This window comes from Bubalus kerabau, chromosome 3 (genome assembly GCF_029407905.1).
Source record: "Bubalus kerabau isolate K-KA32 ecotype Philippines breed swamp buffalo chromosome 3, PCC_UOA_SB_1v2, whole genome shotgun sequence".
Lineage (NCBI taxonomy): Eukaryota > Metazoa > Chordata > Mammalia > Artiodactyla > Bovidae > Bubalus > Bubalus kerabau.
The window spans coordinates 110,365,593-110,385,858 of NC_073626.1; the positions used below are offsets into that span (position 1 = coordinate 110,365,593).

Sequence of the window (20,266 nt, forward strand, 5' to 3'; positions counted from 1 at the left end):
CTTAATGTGTTTTTTTAAAATGCAAATTGTTCCTAGTACAATGGGAATCCTTTAGTAAATTATCATAAAACCTTTGCCTTTGCGTTATAATTATGATTTCATATGTATTTCTCTTCTTCTTAATAAAAATAGTGCAATGTCCGACACTCTTATGGGGACAATTATAATGTTATCTAATTCAATACCTTTGGGAACTCATATTTTTCCTTTTAACAAAACTGGTGTGCTACCAATCTTTTCTTTTTTTTTTTTTGAACAATCAAAGGATGTTCACAAATTCTGTTTGAATTTCATCCATTTTAGAATGGAAAATGTGATGAGATTTAGTCATTAGAATCTTTATTCCGAAAGAATACAACTCTATTTCATATCCTGTGAATTTTGATACTGAATTAAGCCAATGCTTACCTCATACCACTATTCATGTGTTTAATACTAAAGACTGTTCTTGCTATCTTTTTTTGTCTGTTTTCAGACACTTATTAAATGACAATATGTTTTCTTGTGTTGATTTTGATGATTGAGATTATTTTAAGGTTTAGGGCATTTTAAAGCTGAACATTTGGAGTAAAATGGCAACCCACTCCAGTATTCTTGTCAAGAAAATACCATGGACAGAGGAACCTGGAAGGCTACAGTCCATAGGGTCTCAAGAAGTCAGACATGTCTGACTTTTCTGAGCATGTATAGTTGAACATTGCAAGTGTTTGAAAGAAAGGGGCATCCCAATGCCAGATATTGAACTGTCAGAAGACTCATGGTGAAATTCATCATGCTGAACTCACTAAGGACTTGAATCTATCTGTATCTTAGAGTTTGTTAGTGCTCAAGGATGTCACTGTGAGCTGTACCAGTTCTGTCAAGTATTTTGTAGGAAAACTTAGAACAGTTATGATTGAGAGCATTATAAATTCTTGGTCTCAGCTTGAACTATCACTCAAGATTCTAAGCATTCTACCTATATATTTTTAATCATCTCTCTCTACCATTAATCCTACCAGGTTTTTAAAAAGTTGATTTTCTTTCTCACATTCTACTTCACAGCAGCAGTAAAAATCATGAGCTTATTTTAACATCTGGACACAAAATTAATTAAGCTACCTATTTTTATGCCTAGCCCTTCTTCTTTTCTCTTAAAATAGATTTGTCTCATCTCCAGTCTAAGGATAGTCCTTTTACTTGTTTTAGATCTCAAATCCTTCACACTTTCTTGATTCTCAGAGAACTTATATGAATTACCTTTTCTCTCTGCTATATCCTCAACCTTACTTTATTTGCTGAATTCTTCTCAGAAGCATTTATATACCTGTTCAGATATCTGTTTTACTTCATACAAGCAATCAGCTGTCTGACTTACCCAACTTCCTCTTTTCTTCCTTCCCTTTAATGCCAAACTTCAGAGCTATTACTTCTTTATATATGATAACCAACTGCAAACATTTCTTTAAACCCACCAACCTTCACTAAATCTACTGTCTTAGCATTATTTATATGTGCTAACTATTACCTTCTTGTTTGAACAGTTTTCATATATTTCTCCAACCACTATGGCTACTTCTCAGTCTTTTTTGTAGGTTTTGCTTTATTCATTTAATCTTTCAATGCAAATTTCCTCTGTATTATCTTCTAAATTTCAAGTAACATCTATATTCTGATCATTCTCAACTATGCATTTACAGGTCAGAAACCTTTCCTGTATTTTGGACACATTTATCCACTAGCCTATTAAATATCACCAAATCCTTGTCTTACTAATAACTTAAATGGATTATGTCATTATTTCCACTAATACTGATCCAAATGCTATGCTCTTTTATTTATTGAACAATGCCAGCACTCACCAAATGGTCTGAATAAACAAAGAATTGAGTCCTGTGTTTGACTACTCATCTCCCTTTACCCCTCATCAAGTTTGACATCAGGTCCTGAGGATTCTACCTCCTGAAGAGTTCTCAAATATATCAACAACTACTCTAAATCAAGTTACCATCAGTTCTTTTCTGATTGACTGCAAGCCTTCTTCAAACTGGTCTTTTTTCTTGTCTTAGCTTTACTCTCCCTGTTTTCATGTTTAAACTTTCCACACTGTAGCTACGGTTGTCATTCTAAAACCCAAATCTGATTTTGTCCCCATTTCCTAAAGTACATCTTTGCTACTGAAAGTGAATTACTAGAGATTTGTGTGCAAGTCAAAGCTCAAAAGAGTAAGAGCTTATTGACCCTAACAAGCTTAGGGTTATTATTCTCTCTAAAGTACATCCACAAGATGAACAATACTTCTTTCTTGGACTTTTCTAGGCTTGCAAGGATGAGCAGTACCACTCTGCAGCTCTATGTTTTAATAAACAAACATATCCATTTTTAACATGTCAACATCTTCAACCATCAAATCTTGCCAATATGGAAGCACTATTTCTTATGTTATATATGAAATTTAAGTTGGTAGTATAAGTCTCTGAAGGCAATCATTTATCTTCATTTTACATTCTCATCAAATTTCTTTGTGTTGTTTCCCCAGGTACTCTTTGAAAATATGATCTTATAAATTTAATCATACCTCTTTTGTAACATATGAAGATGTTAAGCTCCATAGAAATTAATACACTTTTCCAAAGCAAAACAAAGCAAGTTCTTAACTCCCTAACCATTGCTGTTTCTGCTATATATTGCTATGTATCTAGACATATATAACGAAAGTTTATTTGTACTCTGTGTTCTTTACTTGTGGTAGATGTATTCAATTTAAAGTTCAAATGCCCTTGTATTCTTGCTGCTTTCTATTTGATTTTAAAAAAAGCAAGAATGCAAATATTTTAATAATGCTCACAAAGGAGTTCCCTGGAGGCCCAGTAGTTAAGACTCTGAGTTTTCAAAGCAGGGGGTGTGGGTTCAATCTCTGGTCTGGTCAAGGAATTAAGATCCCATATGTCATGTGGTACAGCCAAAAAATTAAAAATTAAATTGAAAGTAAAGATATATTCTTTAAAAATAAATTTAAAATGCTCGTAAGAGTATTCTATAGTACAGTGTTTATAAGAATAACTAGTTCCCTGGTGGCTCAGATGTTAAATAATCCGCCTGCAATGCAGGAGACCTGGGTTCAGTCCTTGGGTTGGGAAGATCCCCTAGAGGAGGTCATGGCAACCCACTCCAGTATTCTTGCCTGGAGAATCCCCATGAAAAGAAGAGCATGGTGGGCTACAGTTCCTGGGTTGCAAAGAGTCACACACAACTGAGTGACTAAGCACACACCACAGTATTCCATCACACCACCAACTTCTGCATGCATGGATGCATTATAAGTTGCTTCGGTCGTGCCTGACTCTTTGTGACCCTATGGACTGTGGCCCGCCAGGCTCGTCTGTCTCTGGGATTCTCAGGCAAGAATATTGAAGTGGGTCCCCCTGCCCTCCTCCAGAAGAGCTTCCCAACCCAGGGATCAAACCCACCAACTTCTAATTGTTATGAAATTAGTAGTTTCTCTATGACTATAAAAATGTTTTACTGGTTTTTCTGGTTTAAATGATGCAGTTTGTCAGTTTTCAGATACAAATGAATTATTAAATCACTTTTAAAGTAACTTTTCTTCCCAGAAGAGCATAATTTTTGGTAATGAAAATTAGTGCTATTTAAAACCTAAGTTTCTTTACACTCAATAATGTAGAAATGATGTGAAATGGAAGGAAATTTATATTTAAGAAAACTTTATTCTAGTGATTTCTCTGGTGGTCCAGTGACTAAGACCCAATGCTCCCATTGCAGGGGGCCCAGGTTCAATCCCTGGTCAAGGAACTAGATTCCACACGCTGCAACTAAGATACAGCACAGCCAAATAAAAAACAAGAAATATATTTTTAAAAAGAAAACTTCATTCTATACTCTTATTCTCAATATTCTGTAAAGACAATATGATACATGTGAGGGTAATATAAGATTGCTTTGAAAAGTTGACAGTGAATACTGTTTTGTTTTTTTAAATTTTATTTTATTTTTAAACTTTACATAATTGTATTAGTTTTGCCAAATATCAAAATGAATCCACCACAGGCATACATGTGTTCCCCACCCTGAACCCTCCTCCCTCCTCCCTCCCCATACCATCCCTCTGGGCCGTCCCAGTGCACCAGCCCCAAGCATCCTGTATCATGCATCGAACCTGGACTGGCAACTCGTTTCATACATGATATTTTACATGTTTCAATGCCATTCTCCCAAATCTCCCCACCCTCTCCCTCTCCCACAGAGTCCATAAGACTGTTCTATACATCAGTGTCTCTTTTGCTGTCTCGTTTTAAAAAATCTTGGACGTATAATATTTTATAGGAAAAAAAATCAGGAAGTGAGAAACATTTACTGTGCTAAGAATTAGAGGAATATGTGTTTTGCTGACTGGAATTAATTATGCTGTATATCTGTCTTTTGTTTTAAAATGAAGGAGGAAATATATGTAGAGCAGATGAGTTCCTTTGCAACAATTCACTTTGCAAACTGCATTTCTGGGTGTGTGATGGAGAAGACGACTGTGGAGACAACTCTGATGAAGCCCCTGACATGTGTGGTATGGCATTTCCCATGGCTCTAGATTGTACTCTCCTCCCCTGACGTAGTGCACCAGCATGATTCAATGATATGGTGCAAATTCTGCCATCCCGGGGTTAGGTAGATAACGTGAAACCACAGATACAGCTTTTGCTCAAATAATAACCCTCCTCAGAGTTTACGACTTTGAGAGCCCTCTTAAATCTGAACTTGCACATGTCAACACTACTCAAAAGACGGATTATGGACTGTCTAGGAGGATTTAGAGTAGTTCACCTTTTGAATTGAGCAAGGTTCATATAAAGACTTAAGCTTTATACTCAATTGATGTTTTAGGTTAAAACAATTTTTTTGACAAATAAATATGGAAAAAATGTGCATAATAAAATCACATACTTTCACAAATCACCCACTACTGAGACTGGTTATCAGAGAAGAGAGATAAATATGCATAGAGATATACAGATATTATCTATCTATTTATCTGTATCTATCTATGGCAACCTAATCCAATATTCTTGCCTGGAGAACCCCATGAAAAGAAGAGCCTGGCAGACTTAAATCCATAGGGTTACAAAGAGTCAGACACAACTGAAGAGATAGCACACGCACATGCACACACACACACACACACACACACATCTATCTTTTTATCTATCTATATCTATCTATCTGGGGGCTTCCCAGGTGGCTTAGATGGTAAAGAATCTGCCTGCATTATGGGAGACCAGGGTTCGATCCCTGGGTCAGGAAGATCCCTTGAAGAAGCAAATGGATACCCATTCCAATATTCTTCTCTGGGGAATTCCATGGATGCAGGAGCCTGGCAAGCTACAGTTCTTAGGGTCACAAAGAGTCAGATGTGACTGAGCAACTAACTCTTTCACATCTATCTATTTACCTATCAATCATCTATCTGTCTTGTTACAAGAGTTAGGCAGATAACTACATTTAGGAGTTATTTAACATTTAAATCTGAAAAATCTTAAAATTTATTTCTAATTCAAATTCAAGTTACTTTTGACTGACATTTGTCACAAGCATAATTATGCAATCAACAACTCTAAATGCATAGCTTTAGATCACCAAATTAAACAATTTTATGTATTTGGTAAATATTGTCATTCTTAATGTCATTCTTTGTTTCTAGTCAACATAAAAAGGAAATTTAACTTTTAGTTTAAAGAAAAATGCTACTGCTTTGGATATAAATATAAATATCCACATAAGGTGAATTAAAGAAAACATAGCATAAATATGTGTACTTATATGTACATATATGTACTTATATTCCGTGTTCTATTTGGTAAATCAAGCTAAACTAATTTTTTATAGATGTTGATATTGACTCAGTTGAATAAAAAGCTCAAAAACAAAGAGGTGGCTTTATTTTAAACATGTTTTAAAACTTGAAAAAGATAGTGTTTGGAGAATTGTTCTCTACAGGTACTCCTGATAAGTAATGTGACTAAATTTCACTTTCAGTTCTTCCACATAATATTACAGAGTGAATTCTAGAGAATCACCAGAGATAGTATTATTTCTGAATCACAATACTTGAAAATATTTCAAGTGTTTTACTTGAATTTTTTTTCAAATTTAAAAAGATTTCAGAGTTTACCAATACAAGCCAGAAAGTATTATTTTTAATAAAATATATTTTTTCCCTCTATTCTGTATTCCATTTCAGCACAAAAACTAGTGAGTGGAATAGGATTTGTTTGGAAACTAATTAACCATGTGGGGCTCCAGATCACACCCTGCAGATCCATTTCCAGGGCCAGGAAGTGATTCTAAAGGACATGCTGCACAGCTGTTGGAAAACTTGTAAAATACATCCAGCTTAATACTGTGAATGTTTTTGCATTCTCCTCAATCATAAGTATCAACATTGAGTCAAGTTTTTATGTGATGGGGACTGTACTAAGTAATTGGGATAAAAACAGAATATGGTTTCTTTGACAAGGAGATCAATTTCTGGTTCTAAAATAATAATTTCCAGGTATTATATTTCAAGCAATAGTAGAATTAAATAAAGATAAGACATAGAGGGATAAAATGAACTCTGCCTGAAAGAGAAGGAAAAGAAGTAGACTAAAATACACCATAGGTATAGAGAACAGTGTGGGGAAAAGTATCATTCATTCATTCATTTAATAGCTGTTAAACTAGAGATAGGCTTATTCCCTGGTGGCTCAGAGGTTAAAGCGTCTGCCTGCAATTCAGGAGACATGGGTTCTATCCCTGGGTTGGGAAGATCCCCTGGAGAAGGAAATGGCAACCCACTCCAGTATTCTTGCCTGGAGAATCCCATGGACAGAGGAGCCTGGTGGGCTACAGTCCACGGGGTTGAAAAGAGTCAGACACGACTGAGCAACTTCATTTCACTTCACTTCACTTCACTTCAAACTAGAGATAATGATTATTTTTGGTGATATAATGATAAGAGAAACAGATATGGACCCTACTTCACAAAGCTGAGAATCTAGTGGAAGAGGAATATTAATGATCACAAAATACATAGTTATAAACTATGATTTATGTGCTGAAAGAAGTATAATAAATTATACAAATATAGAATTTTGGAGTTTTAGTCTATATAGGGTTTTATTCAGTCTCACTTTATGAGAAGTAACATTGAGTTTGAGTCTGAGAGATTTATAGCTGCCAAGTTGGTGAAAGGGATGGAGTGGGAATGGATGACACAGTATTTTAGGCAAAGGAAACAAGATGTAGAAAGGCCCTGAGATAGAGCAAACCACAATTTACTAGAGGAGTTGAAAGATATGTGTGCTTGGAGAATACAGAGCATGGTAGATAGTGGACAAAACTGAACTAACAGGAGAGATACTTGAAACCTTGTGAGTCTGGGGAGGGATTTTTAGATTTAGCTTGAAACCAAATGAAAATATTATAGAGTTTTAAGTAGAGGAGGCATAGAGTCATATTTCTATTTCACAGGTATTAGATAGAGGCAAGAATAGTTAAGACAATTGCAGAACTCAAGGCAAGCTATGCTGGTAGCTTGGATTAAGATAATGACAGCACATGATGGCAAAGTATACACAAGTTGATTGTGATTTAAAAAGCAAAATGGATTGGATTAAATAATGGGTTGGACATAGGAAGAGAAAGAGAGAGGAAGTTGGCAAGTGTAATTTATAGGCTGTTTTTGCTTGTACATTTGAATAGCTGGGAAACACAGGATAAGGAAATTTTGCAAGTAAAGATTAGAAGTCTGGCTTGGATGTACTTGAGGAGACATTAAGTACAGATCACAAGGAGATGCTAGATGTTTGGTTCTAGAGCTTAAAGAGTTGGTCTAGAAATATAAATGTGAGGGTCAGCAGAAAATGTAGTAGTAAATTCTATGGAATTTGTAAGATTCAGGCAGAGAGGGAGTAAAACATAAAAGAAAGGAATTAAGATAGAATATCAAGGGCCACCAAACATCTAAATAAATATGAGTAGCCAGAAGAGACTCAGGTGAGTAATAACAAGATGATTAGAAAAAAAAATGAAGTATGACAAGAAAAATACCAAGGTAATAAAATGTTACAAGAAAGATGAAATGGTTCCAGAAGAGGCAGGGAAAATTGAGTTTCAGAGCAAGTTAAAGCAATCAGTTTTATATAAGGGTAGTGACCCCTTGACCCACTCCAGTGTTCTTGCCTGGAGAATCCCAGGGACGGCGGGGCCTGGTGGGCTGCCATCTATGGGGTCGCACAGAGTTGGACACGACTGGAGCGACTTAGCAGCAGCAGCAGCAGCAGCAGTGACCCCTTGAAGAGCTGAACCATTGGAAAAGACCCTGATGCTGGGAAAGATTGAACGCAAAAGGGAGAAGGGGACAATAGAGGATTTGATGGTTAGAAGCATCACCAACCCAGTGAATATGAATCTGAGCAAACTTCAGGACATAGTGAAGGACAGGGAAGCCTGGGGCACTTCAGTCCATGGGGTAGCAAAAAATTGGACGCGACTTAACAACTGAACAACAATAAAAGTGACCCCTTGAAATTAGTTGATAGACTATATGTATATGCAGGTGATGGACTGATATTTAATGATATGATAATTTTTATCTTTTTATTTCCATTTATTTGTGTATAGTAAGGAAGCATGTTCATATATAGAATGTGAAAGGTTGGTGTGGTAGGGAGACTTGAAAGGAACATAGATTTGAATCATTATTGATTCAAAGGGTATGAATGACATTATGTATAAAAAATATAAATATAGATATAAATGAGTGATTTCCAAGTAGTGTTCAGGGCCTATCTGGCATTGATAAATATTCATATTTGTGATAGCAGTCAGCATTGCAGTATGATTATCTACAACATTCCTAGGCCTCCCAAATGCACACATTGGGATAGCAGATGGCTTCATTTACCTAAGTTTAGGGATTCTGTTAGATAATTAAGGCGGATAAAAGCAAAAGTGCCAGAATGCGGATCATTTAGACTAAGTATTAGTACTTAGAAACATGTCCAAAATATAATAGGTTATCAATATCAAATAAGTAAATTAAGAAATAGAATATGGTATATTTAAATGACTACTACATGTTATGGAATGTAAATTACCCCTCAGTAAAGCTATTAAAATCATAAAAAGAAATAGAATTTGGAATCTAATGTCAGCAGAAAGGGAAATAAAAAGAAAAAAGGCATTGCTGAATAGGGAAGAGTTAGGCATATCAAGGGACTAATGTTTCAGGTAAGACTGAAAAAGTGTCCTTAATGAGACTGGTTGAATTAAGAAGTTGGATAATTGAAGATTGTGGTCTGAATTTGGATCATTAAAATCTGTGGCTTTATAAATGAAGCAATTGGAAATAACACCTTGAGCTATATCAGTAAATGTTTCTTATCTGCAAGCAATAGGAACTGTCATCGGCTGAATTAAGATAAATTTGTTGAAGCCCACCCATGTGCACAACATTCGAGAAGAATGGGTGGCCTAGCTGGATTAAAGTAAAAAAATATGTGGTCTGAAAAATTCAGGAAGCTAAGAGGTGCATTTATTGGCTGATTTTCTCATATGGATTTTGATGTCACCTCGGAGGCTGGAATAATTTGGATAGAGAGAAGGAACTGTGAGGAAAGGTGCTACAAACTCAGTGAATTGGAAGGGGGTGATGTTTATAAGATTGATGAGAAACTAATGCAAGAAAAAAAAAATAACCAAATGCATGGACCTCAAAATAACAGTTTTTTGTTTTAGTTTATTTTTTAAAAAAGAATGTGAATATATAGTAGCAGAGTTCTGGAAGCTATTGTAGAAAACTATGAGATAATGTGAGATTTGAGCAATTTTACAGCAGCAGTTTAAGGGGCTCTGCAGGGCTGGAGAAACCATGCATTCAGAGAAACCATGCATATCAACTGTGTGCAGTTGATAACAGACCAGTTACATGCCTTATGAAGGTAGTCAGGAGAGAGAGCTATAGGTTTGCTTCTCCACATTCCGATACCATGAGCTAATGGAAACAAAGTTTAGGGGTCTTAGTGTGCTAATGCATTTCCCAACTGCCTACAGTGCAGGAGACGCCAGAGATATGTGTTTGATTCCTGAGTTGGGAAGGTCCCCTGGAGGAGTGCATGGCTACCCACTCCAGTATGCTTGCCTGGAGAATCCCATGGACAGAGGAGCCTGGTGGGCTACAGTCCATAGGTCGCAGAGTTGATTGTGACTGACAACAGTGAGCACAAGAGACATTTCTAAAAAACCTGCAGGGGAGGAATTCTGCTTAGAATGTGAACCAAATTTTAATTAAAGCAAGAAAGTCAGGCAAAAAAGGAATGTGGCATATTTAAGGAGCTAATAAAGTGGTATTGCTAGAATCCTGAGTGACTAGGGATGAGTCTGTAGGAGTGGCATGGACAAGATAATTAGTCTATTATGTCACATAAAATACCATACATTTTATTCTGGAAGTAACAAATAACTATGAAAGAAATGATCAGATTGCTGTTCTGGTAGCTTTGGGAGGATTTTAGGTTGAAAAATGAAATAGACATTAAGGATTCTACTGCAGTCATCTCTGTAAGAAAGAGTGAAGAGCTGAGCTACTGAAGTTGTAACTGGTGTGCATGGAGATGAGCGGGCAAATTTGGGGACAATTCCAACTGCACTTGTTGACTAATAAGAGTTGAAAATAATGGGAAGGTGCATTTAGGATAATCCCAAACTTGTGCCTATGATGTGCCACTAACTGAGCTATGGAAATAAGACAGTTTGTCTGAGGAGACAGAGGTCAAGGGAAGATAATGAAGAATTGAGTTTTGAACTTGTTGAATTTTAAATTCCCCAGGGAACATACTATAATTAATTATGAGATGCTAAAATTAAATAGCAAATTGAAAGTCTTCAGAGGATAGTGTCAAGTAAATCTATGATACTGAATGAGACTATCTAAGCAGAGAATTCCAGAGTGAGAATATGAGGAGACCAGCCAGCAATAGGAGCCTGGATTATCCTACATGTGAGGAAGAGAAGACATTAAAGATGCTTCATACTTTAGTGGTAGAAGTCTTCAGATTCTCTAGTGATGAAAAGGACACGTGTAAACTTCCCTGGATTTCATTGCTTCTTTAAATCACACACCCACCCACACATACACACACACACACAACATGAATAAATAAGATCACCTTATGTGCCTTAAATACATAGCTACCTATTTGTTCAAGGAGACAGAGATTGAGAAACACAGCTCTAGTGTGATTGGGATTTTTTTTTTTTCCTGAATGACCTATTTTCAGTTTTGGATCTGTAACATATGCTTGCTCAAGCTGTATTCTGTGTGAAATTGCTCTTTCAGATAACTGTGCCTGCCATGTTGTATAAAATATGGGCATAAATTAATTTGGTACACTAGAGAAACTCAGCTAAGGCATTTGTAAATACGACTGTGAAGTTTGACTCTTTTTCTTACTTCATTCAGCATTTCAGCTGTGCACTCTCTTCTGTAATTAATATAAATAACTCGGATCATAACTTCTATTATCACACATTTTTCTAATAGTTGCGTGTAAGCAATTTCCATGATAAGAGATATTCCAAAAAGCTAGATCATGGATTTGAAAAGGAAGAAAATAAAAAGACGACAAAAGAAAGATGGTTCTTCGTAAGTTAGTGTACCCAAAGGAGCTGCTTTTTTTTTCTTCTTTTCAGACAAATTTCTTTGCCCACCCACGAGACCTCACAGATGCAGAAATAACAGAATATGCCTGCAGCCTGAGCAAATGTGCAATGGGATCGATGACTGTGGGGACAACTCAGATGAAGATCCCTGTGGTGGTAAATCCATTTAATGCAAAATAATTGATTCCATGTGAGCTACAGATAATACAATGATTAGGGCTCAAGAAATTTAAAAAAAAATTTTTTTCATGTGGCATGTCTGATGGTAGATTATCAGGCACTAGATTTTCTGACAGTATGTGAAGATAATCCACTTAGATTTCATATGCATAATAGAGCTGTGCAACTGAATATCTCCAAGTCTGTAAATCTCCACTGGTTATAGGTATTTTATTCCAGAAAGTACTGCATGAGAGAAACAACATAGTAGTTTAAAATATTCTGTTAAAACAACTTCTTGGGGTGGGGGTGTTTATATAGATTGTGTATGTATGTACACAGTCCCCTTTACACAATTCAGAAATTAAAATTCCAAAACCTAAATGCCTTACTAAAATATTCAGCAAAATCATTTGGTGACAGAACCTGACTTGACCTGACCTGAGGTAGTTTATATTACTTTAAAAAAGAATCTCATTTTTGGTAAATATTCAAACATTTTCACATGGAAATATAGTTATGGTTCAAAAATTTCAGAATTTTTTTCATTTAGCCCCAAGAGCTTCAAATAAAGGATTATGGATCCATGTTTTTCATAGCTTTTAGTAAAAATCTTAAAACTGTTATAGACTCAGTAAATTTGTTTTGATTCTGTGAAACACTGATCATTTTTTTTAATAACTCTATAGGTAAGCTTACATATAAAGCAAGACCTTGTAAAAAAGATGAGTTTGCTTGCAGTAATAAGAAATGTATCCCTGTGGATCTCCAGTGTGATCAACTTGATGACTGTGGAGATGGTTCAGATGAACAAGGCTGCAGAATAAGTGAGTTTGTTTCCTGTTAAAGTGCAGTGACATGCGAGTTTAATTTTTGCTTCAACATGCCTAAAATTTTCTTTATTGCTGTGAGAAAAGATTGCTCTTCAAAACATGCTTAAGTAATACTTTTTTAAAAAAAGACTTTGCCAAAGTCACCTTAGAATATCACTTAAATTAATAACAGAAAGTATGAGGTAGGCAAGGCTGATTTTGCCTTCAGCTGTTAAAGCCAAAGCTGGAAACTCAGTATCCGAATACAGACTCTGATAGCATCAAAGAAATCTGTATTCCTTATTATTTTACAAAATATAAATATAGTAGTTTTTGAATTTTATGGTTATATTAGGTTGAATGATGATAAACATTTTAATAATATATTCAATGCTGTAAAAACTCACTCCATTGCTGAGTCCTTCTCAAAGAAGATATTATTATTTTATTATTAGAGTGTTATGATACTTGAGTCATGAGATCTTGATTATTAATAATTTTGTATTTTATGTTTGATATCTGATTTTTCATATTGAGAAAAATAATTAAGCTTGTGACCCTAAATTCTGATTGCTTATAAATGTCACAAAAGAGTTCCAACTCTTGAGTCTTTTATTGTTTCTCATTTGTATGTAAGTTGTTCTCCAGTGGTTGATGAAGCAGTATCCACCAGGGTATGGCCATATATATCTTAATCATGGTATAATTACACTGGTGTATCTTCATTAATGGGGCTTCACTGGGGTCTCAACTGGTAAAGAACCCTCAGCTGGTAAAGCCTGCCAAAGCAGGAGATGCAAGACTTGCAGATTCAATCCCTGGGTAAGGAAAATCCCCTGAAGAAGGAAATGGCACCCCACTCTAGTATTCTTGCTGGATGATCCCTTGGATAGAGGAGCCTGGTGGGCTACAGTTCATGGGGTTGCAAAGAGTCAGACATGACTGAGTGTACATGCACAGCTTAATTAATTGCAAAATATCCAAGAATCAGTGGGATTTAGTAATAGTTATAACTCTTATAATTAAGGTTTTCATATTTCTCAGTAATTGAATTTGCTTAAGTAGAATATAGATCATTCAATGTTACCCCTATAATATTCCATCTCCCTTATTTGTACTCTAAAATGTTTTCCTGAATTGCAGATAAAACAATGAAGTTGCAAATACCCTGCTAGAAACTGCAAATAACACATAATCTGTCCTAAATTGTATTGCAACCCATGTCCATCGGAGCATAATACACACTCAAATGCTGCTCCCTGTATATGTTTAAGAACTGATGATTTAACCTCTTGCTTGAGTAACATGGTAGCACTCTTGACCAAGTTTCTGAATACTAAGTTTAAGTTAACAATAGATGCCTACATCTCTAGGTAGCTTCCAGGAAATGTTTTCATTCTTAGAGAAGAATGTGATTCTCCTACATTAAAATGATATCATGGTAAAGATAGCCTGTCATTAGAAACATTGACGTGAAAACCTTTTGGAAAGTAGTATAGCTTAATAACAGCTAAAGTATCAGCTGCTGGTAGCTTGGTCTAAACTATATTCAGTGTAAATTATTTTGGTTTTTATCGGCTTCTATTCCTTTATAAGAAATGAAGGCTTATATGGAGAGAAGATCATGACCTTATAAATTCACAAATAATAATATGTGGAATAATAAGGGTTTCAATAAATGTAATTTTAAATTAAGAAAAATAGTAAACTCCCATTTCAGGAATTAGAATTATATTAGTTTTGATCATATTTTTAAATCCTAGCTCCCAGTGAGTATACCTGTGAAGATAATGTGAATCCATGTGGAGATGATGCATATTGTAATCAAATAAAAACATCTGTTTTCTGCCGCTGTAAACCTGGATTTCAGAGAAACATGAAAAACAGACAGTGTGAAGGTATAGTACATTTCCTCAACAGCTTGCTCTTAAGTCTTTAGGTTATGGAAGACTCCCAGGGCTGCTAGATTGTGAGATGACAGAGGACTGATTTTCATCTGAATGGTACATATCTGTGGGATACCATTTTACTTAAGAGAGTGAAAGTCCCTGGGGTCAAGAGCCTGTTTGTATTGCTAAGCTAACCGTTGCTGAGGCTTATAAAGCCTTTTCTATAGCAGATTCAGACCTGAAGGAATTTCGGTTGTATTGCTACAATTCTGTTTTGAAATGCAAATAACGAAATTGCTTGTTCAGAAGCTATTGAAGAATTAGCAGCAATTCATGAAAGAATATGTTTATGATGACCCATTTTTCTTAAGTTATGGCATTTGCAATACTGCAATAGGTAATTTGCTTTTAGAGAATAGTGGGTTTTTATCCTAACACAACGTCCTAAACAGTGCTTTATATTATTATCAAAAGTGTCTCCTAAAATTCAAAGACAAGATTTAAATAAATCTCTGTCAACTTACTTGTGATCATTTAAAAATTGAGCATTCAGGGGAGCAGGAACCTCATAGTAAGTTCTATCTAAATATAGTTTACACTAGGGCTTTACTGCCATGAAATACACACCTAAATGCACTTTCTGCCAGTTTCTCCACTAAAATTGGTACTATAATTAGAGCCAAACCTAAAGTGTCTAAGTCTGGTTTATGCCCAGGGCAAATTCGAGTTGTAAAATGTTTTCACCTATCTGCTTTCTTCTCTATTGTCACCTTGTGTTATTCTTGGGTAAATAAAAGTGATTTTACATTGTGTCAATCAAAATGGAATTTTAAAAATTAATTGCACTCATCCATAGAGGAAATACTTGTAGTTATGTCATATATATGTCATATATGTATATTTATATGTCACATTTGTACATTTAAGTTGTATATGTGTTTGGATTATTCATGACATTTTATCTCTTTATTAACAGGGAACGCTGAAAACTGGCAACTTAAATTTCTCTATTTTAATAAAAAGTGAATTATTTCTCAAAACTAGATTATTTCTTCATTCCTAGACTCTTTATGTCAAAACACACACTTAAACCTGTTCAAGATTTTACTTTCATATAACATTAATTTTCAAATGCTTATTTTTGAATAGTGGGCTCTGTTTCCTGTATTTACTAAGTTTAGAAAATGTGTTCTTGAAATTTTCTTCATTTTTAGTAACATGCCATGGCAAATATGTCCTGCAAGCTACATTCATTTTAAATCACTGTGAATCCAGTATTTTTGTTGTGCAAATGAGTAACTTCTGAACTCTAATAAAATTTGTATCTTCATGTAATAAATGAAGTTTTGATAGTAGACAAAACCAGTTTGACTTGGTATGGAGAAGGGAAGAGAGAATACCTTGATTTGTAATCCAAGGAATTTAAATTTTTGTGTCCTTACTATAGGTAGCTGAAAAAAGCACAAGAAATCACTATTTGACTTTAAAGCCAAAGCACTTTGAATAAAATACCTATAGGGAAGAAAAATTTGAGAGGACAATAATCAAGAAATAGAAATAGATTAATAGTGGTTGTATGTCAGGCACTATTCTCGGTACTAGACATGTGTGAGATTCACCCATTGTCTTCAAAAGCTCTCGACATTGTCTGCTTATGGAGATGAGGAGGAAATGGTGACTCTGGCCAATACAAGGCCATGTGAGGGAAATAAAAGTTTTATCCAATCATGCAGATTTTTGCTTATTTTGATTTTCTCTCAAAGAGAAACCACAGTAACAAATAACTCCCTGTTCAAAGTTACAGATGCCAAAACAAAAAATATTGTAAAACTTTTTTTAACTGTTAAAAGATTTATTGCAATAATACAATAAAAGTTTAGAAAACATTTATTTGTATGACTCAAACTGGTTTGGAAGTCACAGAGCATTGGGGAATCCTTGCAATGTGACACCTCAAGGAGATTCTTTTAACAGCATGCCATCAAACGTTCTTCCCCATATTATCAATGCACCACTCCTTATTGTAATACTTTTTTGATGACTGAGAACTGGTACTATGTATTTTAGTTACCCCTGGTATACCATTTGTTAACAAGTAAATACAGTTTTCACTCTTTACCCTGTATTGCAATTAAATGCAGAATTGCACTCCTGAGAGTGCTTAGGTTCACCTTGGGCAGTGTCAGAGTAGAGACCTGAGAATCTGGAAGTCTGAGTTTAAGCCTTGGCACAGTCATTTACAAATGTCACTAGGAAAGTCTTTATCTCTACAATTGAGGTTTTAAAACTCTGCTGAGTGCTAAACAAGAGATAATTACTACCGCTGTGCTTATCCTTAAATTCCTCTGATTCAAGAGAAGGATTTATCTCACAGATTTATTAGGGCACCTATAATTGATTAAGGCGGCGGAGGAATTATGCTGTTTGAAAGCAGAAGTAGACTTAAAGAAAAAGAAATTAGGTGATTTTAGAAATTAGAAATTTCTTAAAAGAAATTTTAAGAATCACCTTAAAATTTTAAACTTTGGGGCATGTGCTAAGCCATTGACTATTGCCTAAGATTTATTTATTATTTATAATTTATATATATTCATTTTTATACAAGTATTCAGGATTTTTATTGTTTGTTTGCTTTTTTATTGGCCCTTCTTATTACATTGTCACTTTCTATTATGAAGCCAGAAATGTATTATCTATATCTTCATTCTTGTCATGAATTGTCCAAAATGCTGGCAATAAAACAATGAATAAATACTAATTTATGACTTCAGTCAAGTAGGGGATATGAATATGTTACCACATATATGAAATATAGTGTGAGAATGGCATAAGAGGGAAATCCCAAGGTTGCAAAAAGTGGAGAATCTATGAGATGGATAATCATTACCATTTATTGATGGAAATAAAGGAAGGCTTCACTTCAGGTGAATCTTGAGAGATAAGTAGAAATTCACTATGTAAAATGAGCATGGGTACTATAGGACAAAAGAATAGCATATGACATGTACAAATGTATGGAGGTAGGTAATCGGAAACACCAACACACGTTTATTTGAGTCAATGAAAATACTAGGGAAGTTTGAAATGAATATTTCAATATGTTAAGTGAATTAACAAGCAATGCACAATTGATGAGTCATTATAGTGAAAATATTGAGAAAAAAATATGGTTATGGCCAGAAAATATCACAGAGCAATGTAAGAGTTTGAAAAGACAATGAAAGACATAGGAATAAGAAGTTGAAGCACACAAAATAAATTTTTCTTTGTTGAAAGGAGAAAAGAATGAAAGTACTAATTGGGGATATGATGATGCTATTTTGAGCTCTTCTTTTCTAGACCTTAATGAATGTTTGGTATTTGGCACATGTTCCCACCAATGTATAAATATAGAAGGATCATATAAATGTGTGTGTCACCAGAATTTTCAAGAAAGAAATAACACCTGCATAGCAAAAGGTAAAGATGAATAACCATGATTTTATATGTTTTTATAATTTCTGTATAAACATGGGGGAAAATGTTACATATTGCGTTTTAACAATGGCTTAATGCCTGACAATATAAAATAAATTTCTTGTTAAGACTGGTAAATTTGGCCAATTTGTTTATTATCATGGTTAATTGATATGGGAAGGTTTATAGACATGACTCAAATTCTTGGCTACTATTAAAATCACATTTGTGTTTGAAACAATTTGTCAGAAGGGGGTAGAATCAAAAGCCAGTGTGATAGAATATGAAATGCCTTCCTTTATGGCCTGCTCTCAGTATACCCAAGGAAATATTGCACCACTGGGATGAAAATAACAGGTTAAATTAAAAGTTAGCATTATAAGGAGAATGGAATTTTGAATAAGAACTTAAAGGTTTTAAAATAAAATTATGTTTTAAAATCCAGACCTCCTGTACTTAAGAATATCACTTTTAAAAAATTAAGTGACAGGTATGGCTTTCTTCAATGTGGAATTTAATGCACTTATGTTTTTACTAAATAATATTATAATTTAAATATTGTTAACTACAGGGCATGATTAACAATGTTAATAAGACAGTTACTAGAAGAGGAAAACAACCTGATATACTGAATCAAGCAAGGATGGCTATGGAGTTAGACTCATATTTGAATCCAGCATCGATTCCCTCTGATTGTGTGGCCTCAGGGAAGTTATTAAACTCTCAGAGCCTCAGTTCTTCATCTATAAAAATGGGAGGCCAAATCCTTACTTTCCATGTTATTGGAAGAGGAGATAAATTGTCAAAGGCTTGATGCAGCTCCTATCACATGGTAAACATCCCCTAAGGGAGAGCTGTTGAGCCTATAGAGTTGAACTACAACTTGTGTATTAGTATTGTTTTTTTTTTTTTTTTTTAAATTTGGAATTCAGTTTTTCTTTATGGTTTCATTAATATTTTAATTAATATTTTCAGGATTCACCTTAGGGTTTTCTTATCTGTGTATGCACATGACATCAATATCATTTTGTATGTGTCAAAACTTCAGGCTACATGGTTCCAGTTAGCAAGATTCCAGAAAATATTGAGATTATGGCAATAAATACTGATATCTTTGTATAATAAAATAAGAGAACAGTTGAGATATATGATTATTAGAAGAAGACTCTTCATCTCATAATTTTTTATTTGTTAGCCAAAGGTAATGGTCACTCAGGTGCATAAACTAAACACTCAGAAATGCCTGAGCCTCAGGAGTACAAAATATGGTATCTGAATGTTCAGATGCAAAGCATTGAAACATATTGTGACCTACCGAACATAAATCCCTCTTCATAAAAAAGGTATCTACTAAAACTTTCTAGCCACAAAGTAAGATTTGACTGAAGAAAACCTATATTAATAACTCGTAGAAATGTTACTTAAGTGTGTTTTATACATAAGTCATGAAGACTAAATAATGGTATAAAGCTGGTTTAATTTTATGGAGCAAGAAACTGTGTTAAGAATAACAATTCAAGATAATTATAAGTACATTTGTTGCTTTTACATTAGTTGAAATTTACTTTATTTTTGTATTTTATTATAATAATCTCCAGGCTCTGAAGATCAAGTTCTCTACATTGCTAATGACACTGATATCCTGGGTTTTATATATCCATTCAACTACAGTGGCGATCATCAACAAATTTCTCATATTGAACATAATTCAAGAATAACAGGGATGGATGTATATTATCAGAGAGATATGATTATTTGGAGTACTCAGTTTAATCCAGGCGGAATTTTCTACAAAAAAATCCATGGAACAGAAAAAAGGCAAGCAAAGAGTGGCTTGATTGTAAGTAAATATAATTGAATATTTGAAGGCTCATGGCTCATACCTCCCCCAGTTTTTTTTTTCCTGTTTCTTTTTTTAATTTGTCAATCACAATATTTGACTATAAGTTAAGTAATCAATGATTCCTCCCAATATTCTCCCTATATAGAAATAAAAATATCCCTACTCATTTATTCTCATAGCTGGATATACTTCATTTTAATTGCATGATTTTATGTTTTCTTTAATATATTTTCTGTAGTTATATAAGAATGGAAATTAAGAGTACCTAAAATTTCTAGAAATTTATTTTTTTTTTTTACTTTTTTTTAAATTTTATTTTATTTTTAAACTTTACATAATTGTATTAGTTTTGCCAAATATCGAAATGAATCTGCCACAGGTATACATGTGTTCCCCATCCTGAACCCTCCTCCCGC

The 20,266-nt window shown here is 34.4% G+C and overlaps 1 protein-coding gene across 1 annotated transcript in view; it reads left to right on the forward strand.

Annotated features, from left to right (window-relative positions):
• LRP1B (LDL receptor related protein 1B) overlaps positions 1–20,266 on the forward strand; it is a 1,835,261-nt gene that overhangs the window by 1,650,641 nt on the left and 164,354 nt on the right. The window contains exons 72-77 of the mRNA XM_055574440.1: positions 4,436–4,558; positions 11,722–11,847; positions 12,540–12,677; positions 14,426–14,560; positions 17,891–18,010; positions 19,606–19,847. Of these exons, the coding sequence (XP_055430415.1) occupies positions 4,436–4,558; positions 11,722–11,847; positions 12,540–12,677; positions 14,426–14,560; positions 17,891–18,010; positions 19,606–19,847 (884 nt within the window). The remainder of the gene's footprint in view (positions 1–4,435; positions 4,559–11,721; positions 11,848–12,539; positions 12,678–14,425; positions 14,561–17,890; positions 18,011–19,605; positions 19,848–20,266) is intronic.